Genomic DNA, 19,656 nt, shown 5'->3' on the forward strand with positions numbered 1-19,656 from the left:
ATTAACTTTCAATATTCTTGATTTCTTTTATACAATATTTAATAATTGAATATTTAATTATGTACTCGCTACTTGTATTCTATTTCAATATTTTGAGATTCAATACTCTTTTTTGTTATTACATACTTTGTGTGCTAATGATATGTCTAATTAATACCAAAAAAAATTTTCTCAAAAAACATTCCCATGGACAAAGCCAGGGCTCTAAGCTCATAATCATAATATTTATTTTGTATTATAAAATTAGTTCGTATCTTAATATTTAAAAGAATGCCAAAGCCATTAGACTATCATAGTTTAGCCTCGTAAGTATATAAGTTGTTCGTGTAATGTGATTTGAATGTATTTAATTTATTGTTATATGCAGGTAATGGAAAAACTTCAATTAGCTGAAGCTACAACGAAAGATATTGAAAAATTGCGAGACGGCTATAGACCGGTCGCTAAGCGCGGCTCTATACTCTTCTTCGTGTTGTCGGACATGGCGAGCGTCAACAGCATGTATCAATACTCCTTGTCTTCGTACCTCGACGTAAGCAACAAAGAAGTATATATAACAAGTAGACCTAAGTAACCTAACAATTTAAATTTCACGTATAATATTTTGTGGGAAAAGAAAGAAGCTCAAGTATAGCTGAGTCGAAACACAGCATTGGTTTTCAGCTGACCTCTTTACCTCAGAAATTACGCAAAATCATTAATAATAATCGTTTATTTTCTAATTTGTCTGTATTGATCTTTATCGAAGGTATTGATGCATAATGTAACCCGGCCCGTAAACTTACTCATAAGCCCTCTTACTTTTTCTACTTTTTTGCGAAAAAAATAGTCTAGGCACCAAATAATTATCTTTCATACAAATGTATATACTGAGTTTTTATGTAAATTGCCAAGATAAGCGACTCGCATCTCAGACCTAGTTGTTCTGTTAATTACAGCATTGTGTACAAGATATTGATTATTTTTTAATTTAAAATTATAAAAAATAAACTGCATACAATTAGAATTTTAATTACCATTTGTTATATGTACATTATTTTATTTTAAACAAATCAATAATAATCAAAATAGTTATTGGTGATTGATTATGAGTAATGAGTACTAGTGTAAGTTGCTTTTATTTTTTCCAGGTCTTTTCCTTTTCATTGCGTAAAGCGATGCCGAATGTGATATTGGCGAAACGATTGAAGAACATTATCGATATGTTGACTAAAAATGTATACGATTATGGATGTACAGGTTCGTATATAATCAACTTACAAGGGTTTGAACAGCGGTGAAATAGGAAGTTGAACATGGGATTAAGTATAAAAATATACATAAATGTACATTCGTTATATATTTGTATAAATTAATATCCCACAAAATAATGTGTAAAGATGTTTCGCTAAAAAAAGAAAGACTACAATTAAATTTATTTATTGCAACAAAATATGACAGTACATAATATACGTAATATGTGTCTTAAATTGAGAATGAGTTGTGAATGAAAACTACTTTCTCCCAGGGTCATTATTTCAGTAGAAAAATTTACCAATATATAACAGTTAGAAGCTGTTTGTAATCTCTATCTATACATGCTTAAAATATTAAATTAATTATTTCTTATTGTTACTTTTTAAAGGCATATTCGAAAGACACAAGTTACTGTTCTCCTTCCAAATGGATATAAAATTAGAACAGAGCGAGGGCAACGTCAGTCAAATTCAATTGGACTTCTTTATTAAGGGTAATATTTCCTTGGAAAAAGCCTCCAGAGCTTGTCCTGCAACTTGGATACCGTCACAGGTATTTAGTAACATCTCTCCACAGACTATACTTATATATTTTTAAAGGTTAAAAAAGTACCAACTCATAATAAGAAAGCTTATGATTAATTCTTTTTTAATTGTTTATTTTATTGTTTTGTGCAAACTCGCGTCACAAAATTTGTCCCATTCTTTTATTATCCTATCACCAAAGGTTTAAGAATGTTTTGCTTATGTTACTATTGCACATAATAAATACGTTCGCCTGACATGGAAATTATTTCTGATATTGTTACAGGGGTGGCAAGATATTATGAAACTTAGTGCAGACTTCTCGGAATCATTCGGTGAATTACCCGACCATATAACTAGGGGCCTTGAGAAATGGCAAACGGTAAATTTGTCGCAAGACTTATCCACGATAAAAATAGCTACTTCTTGTTAATACTATGCTTAAAGTATTTTATTCAGCGTTTACTGTTAAATATGGCATTTTCTAACTAGTATATCTTATTATATATCTTATTTAGAATATTAGCAATACTCGTTTAATAAGGACTCAATAAGGAAATTACTAATGATCTTATTTCTCCCTCCAATTAAGCTTAAAGCTTGTGTTAGGAGTGGGGACGACAACAAATAACTAAGGACTCAGGATCGAACTTACAACTTTTACGCCGCTAGACAGCCCGTACAACATTGCGCTATTGAAACTTAAACTACTTATATATTCATATGATGTTGGAATCGCTACATTATTGCTTTTAAGTGGTACTAAATAATACTGCAGCTGCAGATGAGCTTGTATTATCGTCATTGTTCTCTTGTTGAAATTGAATATGAAAACTATTTTAGTCTAATGGGAGTATTTTCAATCGCTGCAATAAAAACCAATCCCATGAGCTAATTGCTAAGTTTTTGTTTTATCTTTTTAATTCCCAGTTAGCACATATATTTTTTTATTATACATTATACATATATTTTTCTGAGTTTGAAACCTCAATCATCAGGTAAGATTCGAGTGTTTTAACCATGGGTCATCTCGGCTGTTGTTTTTAACAATAGCCATAAAATATTTTACTTATATAGTTGTTTTACTCATTAGATGTATCAAATAATTCTTCCCAGTGGTTTGATAGCGACACGCCGGAGTCGTCGGAGATGCCGGACGGATATCGTGAGAAGCTGAATCCCTTCGAGATGCTAATGGTTCTGCGCTGCTTCCGCGTGGACCGCATCTACCGCGCACTCACCGACTACATCACCATCACCATGGGCGAAGACTACATCACGCCACCGGTTATCAGGTCATAACTGCAAACTCAAGATAAAAATCCAATTATTCATAACAATTTCCTAGATATAATTATATATATATCTATCACTATGGATGACCAGTCAGCAAGTCGAGATGGCCCAGTGGTAAGATCATAATTTTATAATTCATCTCGTGCTTTTCGGTGAAGGAAAACATCGTGAGGAAACCTGCATGTATCTAATTTCATCGAAATTCAGCCAAATGTGTATTTCACCAACCCGCATTGGAGCAGCGTGGTGAAATAAGTTCCAAACCTTCTCCTCGAAAAGGGAGAGGAGGCCTTAGCCCAGCAGTGGGATATTTACAGGCTGTTACTAACTTACTTATGGATGACCGTCGATAAAAATATTTTTTTTCTTCAGTTTTCAGTAAAAACTGCACAAAAGACTTTCACAGTAAACGGATAACACTATAAATTTATTTTTAGGTATATATATACATATTTACAATTAGGTGATAGTGGAAGGCACAATAGGCGACCAATGAGCGTTTCGATTAAAGCCAAATTAATTAATATAATTTGAATCAGCATTTCAAAAACAATAAGTTGAGCTTACTATTAGAACATTGAGTGATATTTTTGCTTTAATCACAACCTTATGATCAACTATGAGTACTACTTCGACAGTACCTGTACAATGCAATAAACAGACATGATGGACTTGCCCGAGATAGAATAGTGATTTCATTTTGAAAAAATACACTATACTATATTATTAAGACATGCGTTTTATATAAACTTGATAATGACTTCGATAATAACATCAAAAAGTCTCGACATGATCTACGAGCAAACGACGCCGTACACGCCGGTGGTGTTCATCCTCAGCCCCGGCTCTGACCCGACGGCTGACCTCATGAAGCTCGCCGACCGCTGCGGTTTTGGTGGCGGCAAGTTCAAGTACCTTTCGCTCGGACAGGGACAGGAAGGGGTAAAGAAAATGCTTTTCTCATGAAAATATATAATATATTATATAACACTGTCCATACATTGTAATTTCATATACTAGTATATACAACGTCATACGTATTACAACATATATATAATAAACAAACCTTTGATTTCATTTTAATATTGCATTACACATAGCTCTATACGGAAATTGGTATGAGTTGAAATAATTCAAAAGTATATAAATAATAATATGTTTAATTGTAATAAAACAAAATTTCTGTCAGTCTTATATATTCACTTAAATTTAGATTTTTAGAATCATAGGTATTTGAAAAATAAAACACCCGTGTTATATGCACAAATGCAAAAAAAAAATTGATGTAAAACTTTTAATTTGAAAATTATAATTATGTGACTTTTTTTGATAAAACGACAAACTGCAATATTAATGTATAAATCTAGCATATGTTAAAAATATTATTTCTCTTAAAAAACGTTTATTACTCTGAAGATTTATGGCTTTTAGTTAATTTATGAAAGTCGAGATGGCCCAGTGGTAAGAACGCGAGAATCTTAACCGATGAACGTGGGTTCAAACCCGGGCAAGTACCTCTGAATTTTCATGTGCTTAATTTCTGTTTATAATTCATCTCGTGCTTGACGGTGAAGGAAAACATCGTGAGGAAACCTGCATGTGTCTAATTTCATTGAAATTCTGCCACATGTGTATTCTACCAACCCGCATTGGAGCAGCGTGGTGGAATAAGCTCCAAATCTTCTTCTCAAAAAGGGAGAGGAGGCCTTAGCTCAGCAGTGGGACATTTACAGGCTGTTACTAGTTAATTTATGCCTGTTATATGCATGATTAGTATTAAGGGCTATATTACAAATTCGAAATACCGTATTGTACTACTACTTAAACTTAAAATGTTCTTTTTGATGTAATATATCTATTAGCGCGCTTTTGGGTTAATCGATTCGTATTCCGTGATGGCAAAGGACACGACCCTTTAAACTGACACTGATCAAAATCTAATTATTACGTCTAGTGTCGGAAAAACAACACGTGGCAGCATGCGTAATGAAATTCTATCTCACTCCCTCACCAAATAAAATTTGGATGAGATAGTACGTACTTGAAGATAAATTCTTCAATTATATATTAATATGATGACATAATTATATGATTTAGAAATTTATTTTCAGGCCGCCCTTTCTTTACTAGAAGGAGCGATTTCTCATGGCCAATGGTTGATCTTGCAAAACTGTCATCTACTGGTATCGTTTTTGAGGGAACTGGAGAAACAACTAGAAATGATGGAGAAGCCTCATCCCGAATATCGACTCTGGCTGACTACCGATCCTACGCCTACCTTCCCCATCGGTATACTGCAAAGATCACTCAAAGGTAATGTTACACATTATAATGCATAGTATAATAAATGTGAAAAGACTACATATGACAGATATAAAAGTGGCAAAATGTATTCATTATGGATTGGTTCGCAGTTGTAACTGAACCACCGAACGGTCTGAAGCTAAATTTGCGCAACACATACTTCAAGATGCGCGCTCACGCACTGGAGGAGTGCGACCATCCTCAGTTCAGGAAATTAGTTTACGTTCTGGCGTTTTTCCATGCTGTCGTTCAGGTACGAAAAACTTATACCAATTTATTTTGTGCTTTCTCCATTATTAATACGATTTATATTTCTAAAATATTATAAGTCAAGTTGTGCACTGTGGTAGTATTATAAATTAACACTGTCTTGTAACTTAAAATAAGAAAGAAGATTGAGATTAAAAATTAAACGGTTCAGGAGCGCCGTAAATACGACAAGATAGGTTGGAACATAGCGTACGACTTCAGCGAATCGGATTTCGTGGTCTGTATGCAGATCCTGCAATGCTACCTCGAACGCTGTCATGCAGCCCACGGACCCGTGCCATGGGCCACGCTCAAGTACCTGTTTGGAGAAGTAAGTAGCACAGTAGTAAGTTACCAACCAATAGTATGTACCAAAGAGTTAATGACCATTTAATGAACTCGCAAAAGTTATCCGTACAATAATATGAAATTGACTTTTACTCGTATTGCTTTCTTTTATCAGTGTTTCACATAATTCTCATTTTATTCATTTATTTTGCGAATGTGAACAAGAAAAAAGTAAATAAAATGCAATATAATAATACGCAATGTTAGCGGAAAAATAAATAGGTTAATAAATAATTTAGTTACGTACATAAAACATTATTGTTTAAATATGTTTTTTGTTTTATACTTACAGCTATCTGCTGAATAACGTATGCGACGTTTTGCAACGAATAATTTAATTAAGCTTTGTACATTTATACACTGCAACAAATTGCAGGTAATGTACGGTGGTCGTGTAATAGATGATTTTGACAGAAGAGTTGTAAAAACCTACATGGACGAGTACCTCGGCGACTTTTTGTTTGACAAGTTCCAGCCTTTTCACTTCTACCACGATGCTAACTTCGACTACGTGATACCGCCGGACGGTGAACGAGAAGAATACATTGGTAAATCAAAATAAACATTAACAATTTGCCTATACTTCATTTTTTACAAGCTTTTATTCTCACCTTACACACACTACGTATGTTTTGGTCAAATTCTGCAAATTTAAACCAGTTCCAACTAATCAATTAAACTGAAGTGGTAGTGGTTATACCTGCCACTAGATACAAACTAGTGTATTTATATGTGTGTATACTACATACCTATATATATATATATATATATAGGTATGTATATATATATATATATATAGGTATATATATATATATATATAGGTATGTAGTACTAGTAGTAATCTAGTGGTGAGTCTTGTATATATACATATATATATATATATATATATATATATATATGCTTGTGATTGTTTCATTGGTATCTAATATTTTTAAGAACAAACGCTATCGACTTAGATTAAGTTTCATTAAATTAGTTTTTTATACTATTTTATAACAAAAAAACTGCATAAAAAATATTGAAACGTTAAGAAATTCAACGGAACGTGGAGTGTGTGGTCTGATTAAATTATACCGAGTCATTTTCATTTAATTGCGAAAACGATACAGACTCATTTATCTACTTTATTTAAAGAGATGGAAAAACAAGAAGCAAAATACTTAATATTTTTTTATCCATTTCTAACATAAATTGAGAAAGAGTTTCTTAATCAGTCAATCTGATATATTTTTAAATAGATTTTATCGATGTACTGCCGCTCGCAAACACTCCTGAAGTGTTCGGTTTGCATCCGAATGCTGAGATTGGTTACTTCAGCCAGGCTGTGCGCGAAATGTGGGCACATCTAATCGAGCTGCAGCCGCAGACCAGTGAGTCCTAACGTATCATGTAGATTTGAAAACTACGCTCGACAGATAATAAATGTTATTTTTTCGTTTTCTGAGTGTTTCGCTCACTTTTAACATTATTTTTCATGCCGCTAGCAAGTGTATTCGGTAAGTATTACCAATCTTTTTATTATATATTTCTTTATTGACATGAGAACACTAATAACAACCCTTATCTTGCATTGCAAGCATATGCATCAATTTCGGCATATATAACTTGGTTACAAATGTTTATCTTCCATATGATGCTATTTAATAGGTATACCTATATCACTCCGTATCGATTTTGTTTTGTTATTTTTTTTTTTTTTGCACAAGACAAAGTGAGGACTTTTTTTATTTTATTTGCATAGTAGTAAGTCTTATCCGGACGTGTTCATAATTAAAATTTCAATTCAATTCATAAAATAATTTAAAAACATGTCTCTTATGAAAATTTAATAAAACACATAGCGTTTACATACTATATATTTATACTTTTTTTTGTCACATGCAAACAAGTGGAATCTAGTGGTGAGTCTTAGTGCTTACCATTTTTTTTTTTAATTATTCAATTTAATTTAAAGATATATCGTGTTATAGCATCGATAACACTTCTTCTAATTTCAATTAATCAGGTGAAGGTGGTGGCTTGATGAGTCGAGAAGAGTTCATCGACTCTATCGCGGTGGACATCCTCTCCAAGCTGCCGCCGCTCTACGAAATCTGGCGCGTGCGCAAGCAATTTGAGATGAACATCACTCCCACGGTTGTGGTGCTGCTACAGGAACTCGAAAGGTTGTAAATCGAACTCTAAAAGCGATTTTTGCGATTTTAGGTACAAAACAAACTGATGCATACCTACTTTCTACTTTACTTATATGATTATTATTATTTACGATAAGTAAACAAACCAATAAAAGTTTAAATTTAAATTTGCTTCGTCAGATTTAATCGGCTTATAAGCAAGCTACTAAGCACGCTAAGTCAACTTCGCAAGGCGCTGGCTGGCGAGATTGGCATGGACGCAGTGCTCGATAACGTCTCGAACAGCTTGTTTAACGGGCAGCTGCCGTTCGTGTGGCGGGCGCTTGCACCCGACACTAGGAAAGGGCTCGGCGGATGGATAGACCACTTCATGGCGCGCACCAAACAGTACTCCGACTGGGTTTGTGGGTCAATCGTATTACTGAATTAGACCTTTTAGATCGTGGATAGCGGACACACTGCCGCCTACTATTATTTATTCAGAATATATGATAGCAAATACTTCCATATGACTTGCAAATAAAATCTATCACCAGGCGACAATGGAGGAGCCGGTGGTTATCTGGCTATCCGGGCTACATATCCCCGAATCGTACCTGATCGCGCACATCCAGGCAGCGTGTCGCGCTAGCGCACGCGCTCTCGACCGCGCCTCGCAGTACACGCGCGTTACCGTGCACACCACGCCCGACGACATCGAGGAACGCCCACAAACTGTGAGCTCGATATTTGTTAAGCTTTAAGAACGTTAATCAATTAAATTCAATTTGAAATTCATTATTTTTTTATCTGTTTTCACTTATGCATTGTATTGCCGGTCTTCTCTTGCTATTTACAGTATACCTATGCTTTAATATAATGTTGATCAGTAATAGATACTCTAAGTTTGAGAGAAATAATGTTAGGTTAAACACTATGGGAATTATTCATTATTAGAAAATAGATTATATTCAATATAACAAATATTATATGGTTATAAAATAAAGTTCGTTCATAGTGTGAATAAGTTGAAATGGTGTGAGTATGCTGAAAATTAACTTAAAAATCTATTCATGCCAAGAATGTATAACATTGCAGGGCTGCTATGTTCGTGGGTTATACTTGGAGGGTGCTCGTTGGGACTTGGAAGACGGTTGCTTGAGAAGATCACATCCCAAAGTGCTGATCACTGAGTTGCCCATCATGTACATCATACCTATTGAGGCTCACAAGCTTAAACTACAGGTTTTATTACTTTTTTTTCTGTTAGTAATACCTATGTCAAAACATTAAAAGTACTATTTTTTTTGTGGTTTCATCCTAATAGACTCTATGCCGTATAACCTTGTAACAACTTCACACGTAAATATTGGATAGTTAAATATAAACAACGCAAAAGACATATGGTGACAATAATTAATTTTCCATAAGTTATAACATTTCCTACCTTTTATCCTTTAAAATATTCCAACAATTCTTGTATTCACTAAAAGTAAGTGGAGAGGAAAAAAGGAGTACCTATTAATAATTTAGTGACTAAATTTACTTAAGTGATAGTCTTGTGCTAGGAGTGGGTGGACAATTATAGTCTAAGGAGTCAGGATCGAATCAGCGACGTTTAAATTTGGCTGGCATCGAGCCGTAAAGCGATGTGAATTGAAGCCGTCTACAAGTTTGATTTTAATTTGGCTAAGTAGGAAGAACAATTCCATAATTAACAATTACTTTATAATTAACTATTTTTATTCAATTAAGATGTACATACAGTATCCAGTACCTACATCTTAATTAAATAAAAATTGTCCTGTATTTTTCAATTATTTCAAATTATAAGGAAGAGAAAAATTCTTAAAAATAAATAGTTTATATAATTATATTAAAATATTTGAATTTGTCAGAACACATTACGAACTCCAGTCTACACGACGTCGTCACGCCGTGACGCCATGGGAGTGGGTCTTGTATTCGAATCTGATCTCTGGACCACGGAGCACTGCAGCCACTGGATCTTACAAGGAGTCTGCCTAGTTATGAACACTGATTGAAAAATCTACAGCAATCATATCGAGATACCAAAATTATACCTATAACCTCTTTGTGTAGTATCAAAAATCAAATGACTACTTGATTAAAAGTAATTGCATGATTTGTGAAATGACATTATGAGAGAAACCGTGGATCCTTTGGTCTATAACTAAGGTCAATCGTGTGGATATTCATTGAAACCCCACCTACTCTATGCTTTTATCTTTATAATTGTATACATACAATACCAATTATATACCCATATTAAAGTATTTCTTTAAATGGTTCTGGTATTCAAAGTTATTTGGTTCTGGTTGATTGGGAAACGAAGTGAATTTAGCAACAACAACCAATTAATCTTATATTATAATGTGTGTTACTTTAATTCGTAACTTTGAACAGATACATGCTTTCTAAACATGTGAAATTAAATATTGGTTTGTAACAAATTGACGTCCTTTATTTACAAATACAATTATTTTAATAAGAACTAAGACTTTAATAATTTTATTTTATTATTATAAATTAATAAATAAGTTGTTAGAATTTAATTTATATTAGAATGAATAATTATTTTTACTTTTTAGTTATTGAAAGAATAAAGACTGTCTTTTACATGTATTGTGGTTTTCTTTTTTGCTCTATTTTACTAGATTAAGTCTCCTTTGGAATAAAGAAATTGAATTGAAAAGAATTGGAATAAGCATTTGGTTAATATTATAATATTAAATATAATTTAAAAAAAAACCTTACGAAATATATATATATATTATTAATTATTATTACATAATAGTAGCAAATTGTTCGGTCTATAAGGTTTATATCTTTTTACATTTAGCGTATGCTTGTGGCAAACATAAGTTATAAAATGACATACTCAGAAATTCTTTTATTGGTTGCCATTTTACCCAGCCCTTGTTTTGTAAGAAATCATTTGACGGCTCCTTACCCACATAATGTGGATCCTGAAATAGAATAAATATAAAACAAAAAATAATACAATAAAACAGTTAATTCAGAGGAAATTGCAATATTTTACACCTTTTTTTAATACTGCAAAATCATTTATCTTCATTATGTAATTACCATATCCGATACAGACTGGCTTAAAGAATTACCACTAATAAAGTTTGTTAGTTCATAACTTTTAATAAAAGAAAAATGCAATTTAGATAAATAATGTATCAGTAATACGAACTTACCACAACTAATAAGCTAGAATCAACACCATTTACGTGCACACCCATTATGCCCTTTGAAGAACAGTCAACATCACCTCCCATCATAATGGGGCTACCAAATTTTTCAAAATGGTTTTTCAAATTGTCAATTATATTTTCTAGATTATCACCCTTATTGACATGAAGTATTTTGCTCGGCACATCAAATAATTTATCTATTACAAGGCAAACCTTTAATAAAAAAACATGCATTAATCATTTATGTATTTAAGCAGTTTAGAGAACACACACGATTTATAAATATACCTCAAAACTGCCAATCCATTGCCTGGAATTTAAAAAAGACTGTGGTTTATCTTGCATTTCAACTAAAATATTCTGAACATTTTTAATGCTCGGCACTTCGACAGAATTATTAAAATTAAGTTTCATCCAGGAACATATGGTTTGTAATGTTCGATATCCACATCCCCAGCCCTGGAAAAATAATAAAATTATCTTATTAGTTAGGCCATTAAAAAGTATCACAGGTTTAAAACATTGTTTATAAAGAAATTATATGTGATACCTAATAATTACTTACCCTGTCGTCGAAACCATCACATAAATAGTGATAATATTCATAATTCCCGCAAACTAAATAACAATTTTTAGAAAAATTTAGGTGAAGACCTTCGTGAACATTTGTTGCAAGTTGAGTTGACATTTCGAGTTTTTCTCAAGTATTACCGCAGTGACTGTCAGAAACCTCACATCATACAGCCAACTTATGAGAAAGGCAACTTAACATTTTTTACGTAAACAGGGTAAGTTATCCAACTATAGGCACATTAATGCAATTTAGATAAATTTAATTATTTTTAAAAAATTGTGTTTTATTTTGTAGCCTAGTTTCTTTTTTTTTTTCTAAAACAGTTCCCGAATAAACCAGTATGTATTAATTACCTCTCAATAATATAAAAAAGAACTAAATAAAAGTTCTTTTTACTTGTAGAATTATTGTTACTTGTACAAAAATTGAATGTTGTTTATATTGTAATACATGTAAGCCACCTATAAGTTATGTATATGTGTATAAACGGTAAAATGCAACTATTAAGTCATTTCATCCCAATAATTATTTCATATAATTACTTATTATTATAAACCATTTCATATAAATAATATTTAGGTAAATAAACAGAAAAAAATTAGTTACATTATTTTCTCTCTCTTTACACTGTATAATATTTTTTATTTGATTTTACTCTTTCCTTCGATTAAGATCTATCTTTTCTACCCACTGAGCTATCAGGATCTGAGATAACATATTATGTTATCTGAATAATATTCCTACGAAAACAGTATATCGGAATACTGAATAAATTATATATTTGTGTAATATATACATACTATTAGTATAACCAACCGTTTTATAATAAGAGCCTGGGACATTATTCACACACGGCCATTTGATCCCAGTCCCAGGATATTATTATTATTATTATTTTGTATCTTTTTTTATATCTCCCTTTTAACAGGAGTAACTTAACTATCACGCGGGCCATGACCAAGCGTGATAGGTTTGTTAAATATTAAATTGACAATGGTGATGTGAGGAACTTTTGTGTAAGACGTGTGGTGTTCAGTATGACTGCTTGTTGTAAAAGTGCGAGAGTGGACTTGGACATTTGGAGAATATTGAGATTAGTCTTGAGTGATTTTGGGATAACGCCTGTACTGGAGAGAATGATTGGTAAAATTTTCACTGTGTTTATCGACCATTGTTTTTTATTTTCATTAGCCAATTCTACGTATTTTATTACTAATAGTATGTATATATTACATATACATACTATTTATGTATTTTATTACTTTTTCATTGTGTGTACTGAGTAGGTTGTGTGTGTTACATACTGCCATATCGACTATATAAACTATTTTGTTGTTTTTGTCTACCACTGTTATATCCGGTCTATTATAATATATGGTTTGGTCGGTGATGATCGTTCAATCCCAGTAGATTTTATAATAATTATTTTTTAGAACTTTACAGGGTTGGTATTTATAGTAAGCTACTTTATTTGTTATGAATTTATATTGATGGGCTAAGTTTTGGTGAATTATTGCTGCTACTTGGTCATGTCTGTGCTTATAATCAGTTTGGACGATTGACTTGCGAGCACCGGTTATGTGTTTAATCGTTTCTGAACTGCTTTGGCAACGTCTACATAAATCAGTCAGTAAATTAGCTGTGCGAGTAATATGTTTCTGATAGTTTCGGGTGTCTATTACTTGATCTTGTATGGCTATCATAAAAGCCTCTGTCTCGGGGAATAACTCACCACGCCGCAGCCACTCGTTCGACGCTTCCATGTTGACATGTGCTTGGCTCAAGTCGGCTCGATGTCTTCCATGCAATGACTTTTGTGACCACATACTAATTTTTTGTTCTTTATTAATTATTTGTTCACTTGATTGTTTATTTCTATTATGTAGGTTAAGTGGAGTGAATTTTTTATCAGTTTCTGTTATGTATTTATGGACAGGAGTACTTTCTGCCTTATCATGAAAGTACTTTCTCAGCTTAGCTATGAGACTATTGTGCAAATTATGTATATCAATGAAACCTCTTCCTCCTTCACCCCGTGGTAGTGTGAGTTTCTGTATACAACTTTTGGGGTGATGTTTCCTGTGTGTGGTCATATGTGTGTTTATTATTCGCTGTAGTTTTTGTAAATCAGTTTTAGACCAATTTATAATTCCAAAGGAATATGTGATTAATGGTATTGCATAGGTATTAATTGCTTTTGTGCTGTTGCGTGAATTTAAATGTTTTTTTAATATTTGATTTTAAACTTTTGTATCAATTCGTTTTTTATTTGTTTGTGTTTTATTTGGTTAGACTGGTGAAATCCTAAATACTTATAAGTGCTCATTTCATCCATTGCTTCTATTTGTTCTCCCGTTTCTAACATATATGTATTTGTTCCCGTTTTCCCCCTATTTATTGAATGCATTTTACATTTATCAACCCCAAAGTGCATTTGTATGTCCGTAGAAAAAGATTGTGTGACGCCTGTTAGTTTTATAAGTTCGGCTTTAGTAGTTCCATAGATCTTTGTATCGTCCATGTACATTAAATGGGAAATAAGACAGTGTGTGCCATTATGTTTTAGTTTGAAACCAGCATTAGTATTATTAAGTAAATTGGAAAGGGGGTTGAGTGCCATACAAAACCATAACGGACTAAGTGCATCTCCTTGAAATATTCCTCTTTGTATTTTAATCGGATCAGTAGTAACTGATGCGTTATTCTGATAAACTTTAAGTGTGGTTTGCCACTGAGGCATTATACAACTAAAAAAAATTATAAGTACCGGGTCGATCTTATAAAGTTGAAGTACACGTAGAAGCCAACTGTAAGGTACCGAATCTAATGCCTTCTTATAATCGACATACATTGTGTAGATATTTCGTTTGCTGGTCAGTGCCTGTTTCATTACTATTGTATCTATAACCAATTGTTCTTTACATCCGTGACTATTTTTCCTGCAACCTTTTTGTTGTTTTGCTAAAATTTTATATGCTTCTAAGTGCTGATAAATGATTTCGCTAATACATCCTGTCATTATTTTATATATTGTTTGTAAACATGTGATTGGTCTATAATTTGCAGGATTTTTAAGATCTAATTCTTTAGGGAGCATGTAGGTATCCAGTTGTTAAAAACTTTGGTATGGTTTCTGGTGATTTGATGAATTGACATATGTGATTATGAATGTATGGATGGATGCAAGTGAGTTTCTTAAGCCAAAAATTATGAATGTTATCAGTACCAGGAGCTTTCCAGTTATTTGTGCGTTTGATAGTCTGAGTGAACATTTCTATTGGTATGTCTTTAAAATTCATTTGCTCTATATGCGTATTATCTCCGATGTTCTGAAGCCAGTTGGCATTTGCATTATGTTGGACTGGATTTGACCAAATACCCGTTCAAAATTCGTGAAGTTTTTGTGGTGTGGTGTATTCAGTATTTTGAGTTAAAGTGTTCTGATTATGTGTTCCTAAATTTCTGTATAATGTTCTTTCATTATTTGTAAATGTCAAATTTTGTTGTTTTCTGTCTACATGTTAAGTATCGTTTAAGCCTTTTAGATGCGGCATTTAATTTTTATTTTAATGTGTCAAGAAAATGTTCTAATTCAATATTTGGTTCCTCGTATTGACTGTAGGTTTTATACTTTACTTTAATATCTTCCACGGTTTTGATTACTCTCTGGTTTCTATTACCTGCAATATATTGGGTTAATCTTCCAATTTCTAGTCTATACTTTTCAATTCTTCTCTGCCATGTCGGTTTTTTAAGGTATTTATTTTGTACTGTATCATTGCTTACTCTAAAAATTGTGCCATTTCAGACAGCTGCTGTATAAGCTGCTCAGTAAATTAGTGCATGTAAATGTTTAAAATCTATGTTGTTATTTAAATGTTTCGGGAGGATTTCATTACTCAATGTTCGTGTAATATTAGCAAATTTACGAGTAGTTTTTTGTTTTGGAATATATAGTCTTTCTTCTGGCTGCATATCTTTAAACCTATTTATTGCGTTATTAAACTCTATTTCGATAAAGCTGGGTGTTAATTTACTATTTTCTAACAAAAACTATCATTTTCGTTTTCAGTCAAAGATATAACGTTACCTAAAGTGTTTTGGGGCTGGCTGTGATTTGAGTCTGTTGAAGCTATATCTGATTCTATGGGTATGTTGTGTTCAGATTGATTTATTGCATTTTGTAGTTTTTTGTTTATTTCTATCTTATCTTTATTTACAAAATTATTGAAAAATATAACTCTTCGCTGATCTGCAATTCTTTGTTCTGAAAGATGTGAAAGGTGTGGATGTTTGTCTACAACGAGCTCAAATAACTTTTTCCGATAATCTATTTAATTTGTTTTTATGTTTGTTGATTCAAAATAACATCGGACTATATCTTCATTAATTACATTGGACCATTTCATTCGTTTATTACTGTTTGAGTTTATCTGTGAGGCTAGGTGTTCGGACTGGGAAGATTGTCTGAGTGGAAAATCTACTTTTTCTCCCTCTGTCTGTATTTTATTTGCCACTTCATTTCTTATCTCATTTAAAACGTTCTGTGGTAGTAATTTGCGCCTGAGAATAGCACAGCAGAATAACATATCGTTGATCTCCTAAACGTTGTCGCGATACTTGCATATTGGGGAATTTCTGATTAAACTGCTCGTGCAATAGTTGTAAATAATTATTCATTTGTGTTGTTTCGCATTTAGTAATTAGTAAAGATGTGTGGCATATAAAGCGGTTCATATCCTGAGACCATTTATTTCGCACACGGTAAGTACCAGCACTGAGCGCAGCATTGATGGCACATGCCTCCTGCGCAACAGCTGTTGGCATTGAAATATGGGATGAACATCGTGATGTTGGTGAAGAGCTGGGTGACTCGAAAAAAGTTGCAGTTGAAGAAGGTGATGGAAAGTTTGAAAAGAAGTAAATTACTGGTGGTAGGGCTTTGTGCAAGCTCGTCTGGGTAGGTACCACCCACTCATCAGATATTCTACCGCAAAACAGCAATACTTGATATTGTTGTGTTCCGGTTTGAAGGGTGAGTGAGCCAGTGTAATTACAGGCACAAGGGACATAAAATCTTAGTTCCCAAGGTTGGTGGCGCATTGGATATGTAAGCGATGGTTGACATTTCTTACAATGCTAATGTCTAAGAGCGTTGGTGACCACTTACCATCAGGTGGCCCATATGCTCGTCCGCCTTCCTATTCTATAAAAAAAAAAAAAATGATTTGAAAGGGAAGTAGATGAAGGTGAGGGTGATTGGTCGGCTGTAAAATATTCTTCGAGGGGAATCCTCCTGTTCAGTCCCCCATCGCCAACGGATCGCATGCTGTGACATCCAGCGTCGGCTCCAGATACGCCCCGGCGACCCCCGGGCAGTGACCGTAAACTATATCTTTTATTACTGCGTTCCATGTTAATCTCCAATGACAAGATTGGGTCGGGTTTGGGATCGTTAGTTTGGGTAGGTGTTTGCCAAGATGGATATGGCTATGTGAAAATGTGTATTGGTCAAGACGATAGGACCACAAGAACCAGTACCAGCTACCCGTAAGCCCCCCCACCACGGCAAGGTGATCCCCGGGGGTTATTATTATTATTAATATTATTTTATTTAAAATTTTATGATTAAACTATATGATGGATCATCATCAGACGAATTTTAGAAGTCGGTTAATGCTTAATTATCTACAATAACTTACACGCTGAAACCACGTATGGAGTTTGAATGTATACTAAAAGAAATATTTATAGATTTTATTTAGCAAAGTTTTAATTTAAACGTATTAGATAGTAGATTAGTAGATAAAGCATTTTTATCACAGATATTTATATATCTACTGGAAATCAAGTCTCTACTCCTTGTCTCGTTCTAAATTAGTTGAGATTTTTATAAGTTTGTAATTTATATGTACAGACATTTTTAAAAAATACAAAATTAAAATAAACAGAACAAATTACACATTACAAATTTAAATCAGAAACACGCCGTCTAAAAGATTGTCCTGTGGCATTGTACCCAAGACTGGCACTGTTGCCTCTCTGCACCGCTAGACTCAGCCTTTGGGCTGAATAAGCGCTAGCTATTGGGTCACCAGAAGTGTGGACCAGTTTCTTAGAAATATCTTTTATGATTCTTTTTGTATCGGACGACCATGGACTCAATGTTTCAAAACCCAGCCCCGCAAATTCATATTCGTTGGATAAAAGTGAATATTTGCGGCGCTTGAGTATTTGAGCAGCTTCAGCGGCTGCACTGGCCTTACGAGACGTATTCTAGATATGAAATACTTCCAGTGAATCTACGCAAGTTGCATCCCACACAAGAACACATCCCATGAACACGACCATGGCACTAATGTCGCTCCATCGGGTCTTTTGCGATCATCTCTGCATAAACCATTCGGTTTCAAAGTAGCAGGAATCGATGCTGTGACAAAAGCTCGACGAAGTATGTCATTAAGAGATCCATGGCGATATGCTCGGCCAGCACTTTTGCGGCAGCTAAGTCCATGGCGTCCGAAATGGTCCACCTGGGTACCACAGGGACATGTGTGAGGCTCGCACACCTTTAAACCTAAGCCAAGGCATACGGCCATGCGTATCGTTGCCCGATCAATTACCATCCCTAGATTTTTAGAAGGGAGAGCCTGAAGCCAGTGGCCTGAATCTCTTTCAGATATATTGTTTATCTCTCTCTTATGTGTTGAATTAAACAGTACACATTAAAAAAATTAAAAGTTGACAACTTCATATGTATTTACTAACACTGAAAAAGGACGAGCTGAGTGGATAAAATGATAAAAATATTTTTGAACTGTATAAATAGGTATTGTATAAAAAATATTTATTAAGCAAATCTGTCTTAGATTAAATATTATTTGTTAACGAAAGATTAAATCTTCTTAGCATTTTAGAAGCATTATTCGACAGAAATAAGCAATTTTTCTTTAGAAAATTGCATTGTCATTTTGAATCTTCTAGATTTCAATTCATGCGATGACGGTATCTTAAAAGCCATAGAAACGTTTGTCTTTATATATATATTAGAATAATAACGAATGATATTATATTTTAATATAAAGGTATTAATGTATGTTTCATTCAAATAGTCCAATTTAAAGTCAAATTGCGAAAAAAAAGTTGGGAATCCCTGACTGTTCTAAGAAATTTAAAGCAATTGAATAATATTTATTTAAGCTATGTGTTTGCAATAAAAAAACCGAACAATCGTAAGAACATGACATTAACAGTAGGTAGGTATTAAGTTTTTTTAGCCGAATCTCTCTCCTTCACGTATATAATATTGCATTCAAATGATGTCATTAAAATATTATAAATAGATGAGGAAAAAACTAACTAAAATAGTATTTAAAAAAAATTATATTTATAAATATGTGGACGGGCAGATGGGCGACCTGATGGTAAGATGTAACAAACGTCTGTCATTGGCACCGTATGAAATATTAACGATGGTTAAGCATCACCAATCTGCAAGCAACCTTTTTTTTGCTGGAAAAACGCATTACCCGTTTCCCCCACGGGAACAGTAGGGGGGTATGAAGGGCTCGCCGATGTCCGAGGCGCCGGGTGCGCCACGAACATCGGAATACCCACTAAAAAACCAACGATACCCTTTCCATAACGAGGAGCTCCACGGGATCGCTTGCGCATGCTACCGCGAATCTGCAAGCAACCTTGGGACCTAAGCTGTTATGTCCCTTGTGTCTGTAATTATACTGGCACATTTACCCTTTAAAACGGAAATAACTAAGTATTGCTGTTTG

General features: G+C 33.6%; 2 protein-coding genes across 2 annotated transcripts in view; one reads left to right on the forward strand and one right to left on the reverse strand.

Moving 5' to 3' along the window:
* The window catches only part of LOC126774717 (dynein axonemal heavy chain 10), a 57,905-nt gene extending 47,360 nt beyond the window's left edge, over window positions 1-10,545 (forward strand). The window contains exons 75-90 of the mRNA XM_050496254.1: window positions 368-532; window positions 1,131-1,239; window positions 1,625-1,788; window positions 2,047-2,142; window positions 2,877-3,055; window positions 3,839-3,998; window positions 5,168-5,369; window positions 5,471-5,613; window positions 5,782-5,940; window positions 6,334-6,505; window positions 7,196-7,327; window positions 7,963-8,122; window positions 8,273-8,492; window positions 8,629-8,808; window positions 9,170-9,316; window positions 9,970-10,545. Of these exons, the coding sequence (XP_050352211.1) occupies window positions 368-532; window positions 1,131-1,239; window positions 1,625-1,788; window positions 2,047-2,142; window positions 2,877-3,055; window positions 3,839-3,998; window positions 5,168-5,369; window positions 5,471-5,613; window positions 5,782-5,940; window positions 6,334-6,505; window positions 7,196-7,327; window positions 7,963-8,122; window positions 8,273-8,492; window positions 8,629-8,808; window positions 9,170-9,316; window positions 9,970-10,116 (2,535 nt within the window). The 3' untranslated portion in view covers window positions 10,117-10,545. The remainder of the gene's footprint in view (window positions 1-367; window positions 533-1,130; window positions 1,240-1,624; window positions 1,789-2,046; window positions 2,143-2,876; window positions 3,056-3,838; window positions 3,999-5,167; window positions 5,370-5,470; window positions 5,614-5,781; window positions 5,941-6,333; window positions 6,506-7,195; window positions 7,328-7,962; window positions 8,123-8,272; window positions 8,493-8,628; window positions 8,809-9,169; window positions 9,317-9,969) is intronic.
* Window positions 10,546-10,872: 327 nt separating this feature from the next.
* Window positions 10,873-12,078, reverse strand: LOC126774764 (ufm1-specific protease 1). Its single transcript, XM_050496306.1, has 4 exons — window positions 11,861-12,078; window positions 11,584-11,754; window positions 11,299-11,508; window positions 10,873-11,061 (listed from the first exon to the last, which is right to left on the reverse strand). Exons 1-4 carry the CDS (start codon window positions 11,981-11,983, stop codon window positions 10,915-10,917), a joined length of 651 nt encoding a protein of 216 aa, XP_050352263.1. The 5' UTR covers window positions 11,984-12,078; the 3' UTR covers window positions 10,873-10,914.
* Between the last annotated feature and the right edge of the window lie 7,578 nt (window positions 12,079-19,656).

This window comes from Nymphalis io, chromosome 17 (assembly GCF_905147045.1).
Source record: "Nymphalis io chromosome 17, ilAglIoxx1.1, whole genome shotgun sequence".
In the NCBI taxonomy this organism is placed as follows: Eukaryota; Metazoa; Arthropoda; class Insecta; order Lepidoptera; family Nymphalidae; genus Nymphalis; species Nymphalis io.